Source organism: Salvia miltiorrhiza, chromosome 6 (assembly GCF_028751815.1).
Source record: "Salvia miltiorrhiza cultivar Shanhuang (shh) chromosome 6, IMPLAD_Smil_shh, whole genome shotgun sequence".
NCBI lineage: Eukaryota > Viridiplantae > Streptophyta > Magnoliopsida > Lamiales > Lamiaceae > Salvia > Salvia miltiorrhiza.
Genome location: NC_080392.1, coordinates 3,551,320 through 3,561,249, shown reverse-complemented (window position 1 = coordinate 3,561,249; position 9,930 = coordinate 3,551,320). Strand labels below are relative to the sequence as shown.

The 9,930-nt window shown below is 36.5% G+C and overlaps 2 protein-coding genes across 2 annotated transcripts; one reads left to right on the top strand and one right to left on the bottom strand.

Annotated features, from left to right (window-relative positions):
• Positions 1-516: 516 nt before the first annotated feature.
• Positions 517-5,191, bottom strand: LOC130987983 (glycine--tRNA ligase, mitochondrial 1-like). The gene is made up of 9 exons (XM_057911716.1): positions 4,910-5,191; positions 3,980-4,362; positions 3,750-3,867; positions 3,044-3,238; positions 2,731-2,955; positions 2,583-2,642; positions 2,197-2,277; positions 1,402-1,807; positions 517-935 (listed from the first exon to the last, which is right to left on the bottom strand). Exons 1-9 carry the CDS (start codon positions 5,087-5,089, stop codon positions 718-720), a joined length of 1,866 nt encoding a protein of 621 aa, XP_057767699.1. The 5' UTR covers positions 5,090-5,191; the 3' UTR covers positions 517-717.
• Positions 5,192-7,404: 2,213 nt separating this feature from the next.
• On the top strand, positions 7,405-9,493 carry LOC130987984 (uncharacterized). The gene is made up of 4 exons (XM_057911717.1): positions 7,405-7,630; positions 7,722-7,841; positions 8,213-8,797; positions 8,916-9,493. Exons 1-4 carry the CDS (start codon positions 7,472-7,474, stop codon positions 9,228-9,230), a joined length of 1,179 nt encoding a protein of 392 aa, XP_057767700.1. The 5' UTR covers positions 7,405-7,471; the 3' UTR covers positions 9,231-9,493.
• The last annotated feature ends 437 nt before the right edge of the window (positions 9,494-9,930 follow it).

Below are 9,930 nucleotides of genomic sequence, written 5' to 3'. Positions count from 1 at the left end.
AAAATTTAGTTTTGGGCCCAAAATAATAAGGTTCCACCAATATATTATTGTTTCGTAAATGTTTGTCAATGGATTAACACTTAAAGAGCCAAAATTTGAGATAGGCATTATAGATAATGGGAAAAAAAAAAATTGAAGAAGATTATAGATAATGGAAATTAAAATATAGTCATCAATTTAACAATTTTCATGTGTCTTTTGATTTATTTCAACTACAACAAAGTTTTTTAATTTATTCATTTTATACCAAATAAGACATCCCCAATCATCAAATTTTGCCCGATGCGTGTTTATACCAAAACCATCAATTAACATAGGGTACAGCATAATTTTGTCATGAAAAATTAGAGATGCTGCAATCACAAAATAAATTAAAAGTGAAGTTATAATTGTAACATCATAAAAAGTCCTGCAAAAATGATAAACTCAAATAACTAAGAACACAATACAATAATTCTAAACAAATCCTTGCGGAAGTGTAGTACACAATAAGGAACCAGCTGAGCCAACAAAGAATTTAGCAGACAAGCCAACAACAATGTCTTGAAAAGTTGAGTTGAACAACAATGTTCGTATAAATTCTCGATAGGAACATACAAAAGAAAATCGACAAGGAAAACGTCATCAAGTTGTTCTTAACGACTAGTCGGGGTAGGCTGCTAGATGTATACAAATTTTACCAACTCCGTGTTGTGAGACAATCAATCGAGGCTCGACTCAGGATGAATGAGTAGGGTATTTCCACAATACATCCGGCCATGTGCTCACACCATCAGTCACCTCTTTCATCAAAGATGCCACCTTATCCACGTCTACACGAATTTGCTGCTTGCTATCTCTTTCACGCACTGTCACGGAGGTTGTAGAATCAACTGTGATGGCGAAAGGAACTCCAAGTTCATCAGTTCTTGCGTATCTCTTTCCTATCGAGGTACCTGTACAGTAAAAGCTTACATGAAAAGCTGGAAACTACATGCCAAATTAAGCTCCCAAAACTTACAAAACAAGTATTATTATGAGGAGTTGTAGATCACAAAAGTAACCAAGTTTATCTTCAAATAAAAGACTAAGCAATTGAGCTCGCTTGAACATGATTTGGTTCAAATTGATACGACCAACATAAGCCCAAGGTAGCTAACATAACAGAGAAAATCGACAGTCCAGGAAAAAAGGCAAATACAGGCCAGATGCCCAAGCACATGGGATTATATCACAAAGTAAGCCAAATGATCGAGCTGATTCATTCTACACCTCCTATAGACAGGTGGGAAATAAAAGGAAATAATAGACAGAAACGGGCGTACATACAGATTAGCATATCAATACTTAAATATGTCAACTGTTATAACAAATAAACGTATAAACAGATATACGGCAAATGTCATGTACCAAGGTGCTTACCTGTTATATCAATCTTATAAGAAATCCCAACGGCAGTCAATGACCTGGCAATGCTTTTGGCAACTTCCTCGTATTGTTGGTTTTGGACAAGGGGAAATACTGTACATTTGATTGGAGCTACCAATGGAGGGAAGCGGAAGACATTCAACTGTTCATCCCCGTCTTTATTAGCCCTCGTATAAAAAGAATGTTCATAGAGACAGTATATGATTCTCCCAATGCCAAAAGAAGGTTCAATCACAGATGGCGTGAAAGTCCTCTGGTGTTCTTTTTTAACTTCTTTGGAGATAGACACCATGTTTTTCTTTATAGTCACAACTTTGTCAAGAGTACAAACACGGAACTCAGCCTCTAATTTTTCTTCCAAAGTTTCTTTTAACTCCATAGCTTCCTTTTCTTCCATAGCCTAATCAGAAGAAGAAAATCAGCAAATATGTACAAACCTCATGAACAAAAGTTATACACACCATGCAGACTTCTAATGGAATATAGCCATGTACCCCGCTGAAACATAGACCCAAAAGAATTCTAGGATCTTCAGGCTATTCCATGAAGCTTATCCCATATTCTACCATTTACAGGAGGGGAGAATGCACCATTTTACAACTCCAAGAGAGAGTGTGCTACCAATATAAAATAAACAGTATGCCTTATCCTCTAGAAACTCCAAACTGAATACCAGTTACCCTTCCCCATACATCCCAACAAGGATAAACAAGATCAAGAGATTATTAATGAAAAAAACTTCAAAAGGGAATTTAAACAGGATAACAAAAAGAATCAACCAGTATGTACCAGTAATGCTTCAACCACCATCTTTTGGTTGCCCTTGAAAGCAAGACCCAAGTCTTTCTTAACAGGAGTTATGACAAGTTTCTGAAGAAAAAGCAAAGGCGTTAAAGAGCAGGATAAAAAAACATTTAAAAAAACATAGTCAGATGGTTAAAGACACAGAGCTAAGGACAAAGGTTGGCAATACTGTCATGCCAGGAGTATAACTCCCAAAGGATTAAAATCATAACAGGAAATGTATGAACTCCTCGGACTATATAACATCTGAAAGAGCATTTACATAAATTCCCTGCCATCGATACACTATTGTCCTGATTTCAGTAATTTGGGGTCTGCTTAGAGTGATGGAATAAACTAGGGGAGGAGCTATGGGAAGATTGAGAAGAGACCTCCACTTCTCTAGGTTCAGCATATTTCTCATGAGCCACTAGTTCTACACCGCTTTTATCCTGCAAAAACAAGTGTTGAGCAATTAAATGTAGTGTATAAGATTTAAAATTTAAAAATCCAATCTACATGAATTTGATGAAATTGTACCGTGTGAGCATGTAAATCATATGCTGATCTATCAGCAATACCAACGCACTCAATCCATCCATAAGAGCATTCAATTTCAGCATCCCAACAATCAGCAGCGTAATGTGCCATCTCATTTGCAAGATGCTGGCGGAACCGTAGGCGGTCTTTATCAATTCCAAGTAAGGTGAGGAACAAGTATACTCTCCCTATAAAATATCCGAGCGTTTCATTATTGACAACACCCTGGGCATACAGGATGACAAGTTGATGTCAGCAAATAGAAAATTATCCAATACAGTAAAGACTAAAAAGCAAAATGAGTGACACCGACCTGAGAAACTGCTTCACCAATTGCTATTCTCCTTGCTTGTCGTCCAGACACCTGGTCTTCTCTTGGGAACATAAGAAATTCCAACTTGGAAACTTCAGCAAACTTAGGATGGGACTTGTCATCAGGATCCACGAAGTGTTCAATCTCAGCCAGCGTAAATTCGCGAACCCTTAAGAGACCTTGCCGTGGAGATATCTGCAGACCCATGAGTAAATGTCAAGCCTTAATGTCATGATGTGATACAGATACGAAACATGTGCAGACTGTAAACCACAAGAGGTTTGCAGATTTGCTGAGACAAATACGGCATCACATGATAGTGTAGCAAATAAGCATTTCAAAATGTGCATGCTCAAATAGAGCTCCATATTAAAAAAATCCCCAGAGCTAAAAAAGCCCAAAAGTAGATGTGTAAAAGTAGATCCACTGAAGTTAAAAGGCAGGTTAAAGAATGCTTCAGAAACTTGTACCAATTCTCCTCAAAGGTGATACACACGTGCTGCTCCACAGACCCACCCCATAAGACAAATATGTGCTAGGATTGGATCGAACATATTAAATATTAAGAGTCATCTCTGAGTTGTGTTGCAGTGGCTGCACTCTTCAATTACCCGATACATATACGATCACCTTAGATCCATTTTATCATATTACGTGAAACTACCAGGCATGTAGAGCAAATAAAAAATTTAGAAAATGTACAAACCTCATTCCGAAAAGCTTGACCAATTTGTGCAGCTGCAAAAGGAAGCTTATTTCCATTGTAGTAATACAAGTCCTTAAAGTTCACAAAAATACCTTGAGCTGTTTCAGGACGCATGTATCTGCATCAAATTGAACATTAAAACACCAAAGTAAAAAGGAAACAACCAGGAGATCCTGTTCCCAGCCTAAAGGGCATTTATACTTGAAAAAGGAAATATATTGGTTTCTCACCCAGTGCTCGACCCAGATGGCCCTATTGATGTCTGAAACATTAGATTAAACGGATAGGGATCAGAGAGACTGTTTTTCGTATCTGGAGCAGTGATGCCATATTCTTTGATCTTTGCACCAAGTTCTTCAGCAGAGAATTCATCCAGCACGGCAAGTACATGCCTCAGTTCCGCCGCCTTCTCTTCACTCAGCTTAGGATCTTTCTCAAGCTTCTCTTTGCAATAATCCTTGAGCAAATGATCTGCTCGGTAACAAGTTCCTGTCTTTTCATCCTTGACCATAAGGTCAGTGAACTTGTCAACATGGCCAGACGCCTTCAGCACAATCTCCGGGGTAACACACGGGCAATCAACTTCCAACATGTTCTCTTCTAGAACAAAGTGCTGAAACATTGAAATGAGTTTTAATAAGCAAAATCATGGGCGGGCAAGAAAACAGGGAGTTTGTAATAAATTAACTGGGAAGCACATAGTACTATAATATATAATACAGCAAAACGAAAATTAATATATTTAGTTCAATAAAAACATATGTACAGTATAAAACAAATTTCTAACAAATACCAATCCAGTGCAGCATGCACATCCTAGGGCGAGTGCAGCACATCTTACTGCATACGTGTAAGACTATATACCTTACCTAAAATTGATAATAAAGAAGCACCAAAGTATTGAATACTAAACTCAGCTGCCCATAAACACACAAAAGGTGTGTTATCTTGCATAAACCATCATATTCACCCGTCACCAAAATTAATTACCATAAACATAATCCACGAGATCAAAACCAGCTTCTCAAACCAGCAACAAAATTCAAGCAACTACCTAAGAATACAAAAAATTAAACTAAAAAAATCGGGCACAAAAAACAAAACAGTCCAAATTCGGTGCCCTAGGTGCCTCAACAATAGGAGAAGAATAATCCGCCCACCTGGCGCCAGAACGCGAGGACATTGGCCTTGACGGCGCAACCAGGGGGGCCATAATCGTAAAGTCCGGCGACGCCGCGGTAGATCTTGAAGGAAGGGATGTAGAACAGCCGCCGTTCGAGCGCGTTGACAACGGCGTGCCGGAAAGCCTCCCGCCTCTGAGCTTCTTGCGCGGCGTCCATTTTCTCAGTGAGTGAAGAAGGTTTTGGGTTCAGAGCTAAAAGCCCTCAATTTGGAGAATATATACTCCTTCGCTGGGAGTGTAGCGAGTATCGCTAAATTGCGTTGTAGCCCCTAAAGTATTATATCAATTTCAATTAGTCCTATATTTTTATTAGAGGTGTAATCGAATCGAGCCATGGCGAATAGTAATTTATTTAGTAAGGAGTCGAATCCCGGATTTTTTTTATCGAATATTTTGAAGGCTCGCGAAATTAATCGAACCTATACGAACTTTCTAAATTTATATAATTATATTCAAAATATTAATTATTTTCATTTGAAAATAAATTATTTCATTCAAGAAAATAGATATATTAATTATTTTCTTACAACAGACAAAAATTTAAAACAATTGTTATTAATTTTAACAGATAAATATAAGTTGTGCCCACTAATAATAGTTTATATTATTCAACCTGAATCATTTAACGAACGTGTTCACGAGCTAACGAGCCGAATACTATCAAACTGAAGTTTGGTTTGTTTATTTATCAAACTTCTTTAAACGAGCTTTTTTCGAGCTAAACTCTGAATAGTTCGCGAACGGCTTGATTTGTTTACCGCCCTAATTTTTATCCTGTCTATTAATCGAGACAACTCTAATTCGGTCCAAACTATTTTTGATTTGAACTAATTGGTTTGATAGAAATTCTCGATAATTACTTTTTTTTTCCAACAAAAAGAATAAGTTGCATTTTTTCAATCAAGACACTTGAGCTTGTATTAAATGCAAATAAGTATTATATTAACCTCGACTTATATAATGATAAGCTCTGAAACAATACTTATAAAAATTGGAACCAAAGTAATGGAGAAATATTTCAAATAATTGACCACCCCATTTAGCTTTGCAGTCAATCTTATCAGGTTTGGACAATATTCGAATTGGATCAATCAATAATTATTTTATTCAAGCTATAATTTTTACCCCTAAATCCTAATCCTCCATTTTTCGGTCAATTTCGAGTCAATCTATTGATTTGATGCAAAATTGCCATCCCTATCTATAAGAAAAAAAGGAATTAAATACTCCATAAAAATAAATTAAATAAAAAACGGTAATTAGACACACGTCAAAAATATTTAATGCTCCAACACTCGGTTTCCTTTCTTGATTCTCCTAACTTAACTCGACTTATCTTTTAGGTGTTAGGTTGATTTCTGATTACGAATTCAAGCTCATCAATTAGAATAAAATTAGTTAAGAGTTTTGACTAATTACCTAAAAATACAATTTTATTGAGGTAAAAGTAATTGGGGTCACAAAGTAAGAAAATGCAAAATAGAAGGAGCGAAAACAAAGCATTGAGTGGGGAGGGGCTAAAAATAAAATCATCTCAGAAATTAGTGGGAATCTATAAATTTATACATTATCTACTCAAAAATTATTTTGCTATGTGTAGGGTAGGGTATAAAGGAAAATATCAGTTAGATATTTTATACTTGTGAGATAGACATGTGTGATCTCTTTTGCTCATCGTATGCAAGTTATTACTGAAAATTTATTGATAAAGAAAAATGAAAGTGTATTGATAAAGAAATTAGATTTAAAGTAATTTTAAGCTCCAACTTTTGACTTTAAAAATGATAAATCATTTGTCCCCTAAAAATATACACTATTTTTTGGTGGTATGAACTTTAAAGAATATTAAGTGAATACACATGAACAAAGAATGAGTTCCACTTTGTTTTAAATGGAATAATATTTAAAAATAAAAAGTAAATTTTTTTAGACGACGTACTAAATGAATTTCTTGACATATTATTAATTATTAAAGGTCAAAAGGTGTATTAATTATTCAGCTAATAACTAACGCATTGGCCTACCAAAGCTTCAATATTAATTTCTTCATTTATTATAGATGTGACTCAAAAAAATATTTATATGATATGTCAATGTGTAACTTAAAGTGCACGTATTGACTTTATAATTTTAAATTGTAAATAAAATTTTATAAAGATGGAAGACGATTGTTTTTGTTTGACGTGTTTCTATTTTTCAGTGGAAGATTCTAAGAAAATAATTGATTAAACCAAATTGCAAATAGTGCCGAATTCACATTACAAAATGAAAGAGAAAATGACAAATGAATAATGAAAGAAAATAAATAGAAAATAAAACAAACCTGCAATTTTCTGTACTGAATTTATACTAGTATTTATTAAAAACTCAAAATTCAAAACTATTGGTTAATTGAGTAAAGCGACACTACGTCGTTTCACCAAACGAAATGTTTTTTTTTTATATAGATAAATTGGCAAAGTATAAACATTTATACCGTTAGATAATTTCATCAGTTCTCTTTCGAGATTCACTCACTCTTCGTTTCCCGCCAAATAGAATGCCGATGAATCGCCGCAGCTCCGCTAGCTCCACCGCCGCTCCGCCGCCGTCGCTCAAATCCGTGCAATCGAAGCTCATGCGCATCGTCTGCCGCCACGAGCGGCTCAAAATCTCGTTCGACGAGCTCCGATCTCAGGTTGGAGCTGGTTTGCTCGAGGTACAGTTGCAATCGTCCATTTAAATTATGGTGTTTAATCGGTCAAATTTTCTCTTTTGTTTTCTCAAATTCATTTTATGGATCTCGGAAGGTGGAAGACGTGTTCGTGTCGCTGGCTGTACAGCTGATGAAGCTGGTAGGACTGAAGACGGCTGAAATGGCTGAAGAGAGTAGATTCAGCACGATCGTCACTTCTTTTGACCATTCAGAGGTAATTGCCAAAAAAATACTCGAATTTATCTATCGATTAGGATTTAGTATCATAATTTGCTCGAATTTGCGGACACACTTGTTGGAGATCGTTGTGTAAATTGTGCTCTTTTGGACATGGCTTGAAAATCTTTTGTTGGTTTTAGTCTTATGAGAGTTATCATTTAAATGCTATCTGTGGTCCTTAATTTAGTGTTTGTGTGTATTGGTAAAGTTTTGGAGATAGTTTGATTAAGTTGGGTCTGATTCTCTGAATCTATGCTGAGGTGCAATATAATGAGTTCAGTTCTTTCATATTACTTCATTCCTTATAGTTTTGAATGTGTTTGTGTATCAACTAATCACTACAGTAGTAATGTTTTGGAATGGCAGCCAGAAGATTATATGAAAAAGGCCATGGAAGCTGGCAATGAGCTGATGGAGAGGCAGAGGCTACAGTTAACTCAGCTCATCGGCCTTCTTCAAAACATCGAAGCTCAAGTCAATTCAAGCCAAGAAAGCATCTTTCAGGAGCTCGCCAACCATCAAGCGTCCATAAAACGCCTCTTCCAGCAAGCTTCGTCATTTGTTTCTTCGGCTCATCAGTCCGGCCGAAGCAACGACGTGATGCAAAGGGTTCTGAAGTTATTATTTGCTCAAGTAGGAGCTGCACTTGGATCAGTGGAGACCGGGGTGGAAGACATGGTCAGCGGACTGGCTGACAAGATGTGCAGTCCCATGGTTCAGTACGTGCACGGACTTAAGGTTGAAATGAAAACAGGAACGTGCTCAAGTTTGTTGGATGTTGTTAAGGAGATGAGTGAAGCAATGCATGTCAGGAGGCTTGAGTTGGAAGAAGCAAGACATCAGACGAAGGCAGCAGAAGCAAGCAAGATCGAGGCATTTAGCAAGTTAACACAGTCACAAGAAACAAGCAAGAAGCTGATGATGTCATTAGCATTGTTACAGGAAGAAGAGGTACACATTTTCTATGTATAATCCATTTACTTAGCTACCAATTTAGAAAAATAAGTTGCAAGATATGCTGCTGCTCATATGGTTCCTTTTTCCCTTTGTCATGATCCAAACTCCAAAGTGTGCAAAAGGGATGAGAGAAGATGAAGGGAAAGATGAGAGCTTGTTGTGGGAGCTACTGAGGCAGAAAAAGCAATCACTCTCAGACAGTCCTCTTGGACCAAACGAGCTTCTAGGCATAGGAAGAAGCAACAAAAGACTCCCTTCAAAAAGGGTGATTCCCTTGCTCGCTCAGAGGCCTCCTAAACGTCCTCACCGTGATTCGCAGTCTTCTTCCATCAATGCCAAGATGCTCTTAGGTTCATCCCCTTCAACAACAACAACAGCCAGACGTGTAACTCGCGCATCACTAAAAGCCCAGCAGGCGAACGGGTAACTCGCTCATCACTAAAAGCCTAGAAGCACCAGTTTTTGCAGACCAAAGTGTTGTCAGTTCTTACATTACACTTATCACCACATACCATTGCTAGTGTTCAGGAAAGTAGGTGTATTTTTCTGCTATTCATGTGAATTATTGTGTAAATCAGCTTTTATTTGGCTGCTGTTAAATGTTGATAGATATGAAATATAGCTAATCATTACCACAGTATTCTTTCTCTTGAACCTCATAGTAAATGGATTTCTTTATTGGGATGAGCATATTTTTATCTCCAAACTCACACACTACATGCATGTATTGGTATCATCTGCTACAATTGTTAAAGTCTTGTTTCTTACAAAAAGTTTTGTATGTATATCTTACTCTTACACTTGTTACTACTTACCATTGCCAGTGTTCTGGAAAATTGTCTGAAGATGTAACTTTTTTTGCAATCCATGTGAATCATTGTGTAAACCAGCTTTTATTTAGCTGCTGTTAAATGTTGATAGATATGAAATGTAGCTAATCATCACCACACCAAGCTAGTATTCTTTCTCTTGAACCTCATAGTAAATAGCTTTGTATATAAGGTGTTACTCCCTCCGTTCCACAAAATTAATCATTTATTCTTTTTTGAAACGACTCAAAAATGTAATTTACTTTTTTTTTAAACTGGAATTGTATTAAAACAAGTATTTGTGAAAATGATGTATAG

Bases quoted from the DNA above. Each gene is read 5' to 3' on its own strand.
- LOC130987983 (XM_057911716.1), bottom strand. From the start codon at position 5,089: ATGGACGCCGCGCAAGAAGCTCAGAGGCGGGAGGCTTTCCGGCACGCC. The intron at 3,868-3,979 runs GTGAGAAACCAA...AATTTGATGCAG, and splicing joins CCATCTGGGTCGAGCACTGG to ATACATGCGTCCTGAAACAG. The intron at 2,956-3,043 runs GTCGGTGTCACT...CTGTATGCCCAG, and splicing joins TTGGTGAAGCAGTTTCTCAG to GGTGTTGTCAATAATGAAAC.
- LOC130987984 (XM_057911717.1), top strand. From the start codon at position 7,472: ATGCCGATGAATCGCCGCAGCTCCGCTAGCTCCACCGCCGCTCCGCCG. The intron at 7,631-7,721 runs GTACAGTTGCAA...GGATCTCGGAAG, and splicing joins TTGGAGCTGGTTTGCTCGAG to GTGGAAGACGTGTTCGTGTC. The intron at 7,842-8,212 runs GTAATTGCCAAA...TTGGAATGGCAG, and splicing joins CTTCTTTTGACCATTCAGAG to CCAGAAGATTATATGAAAAA.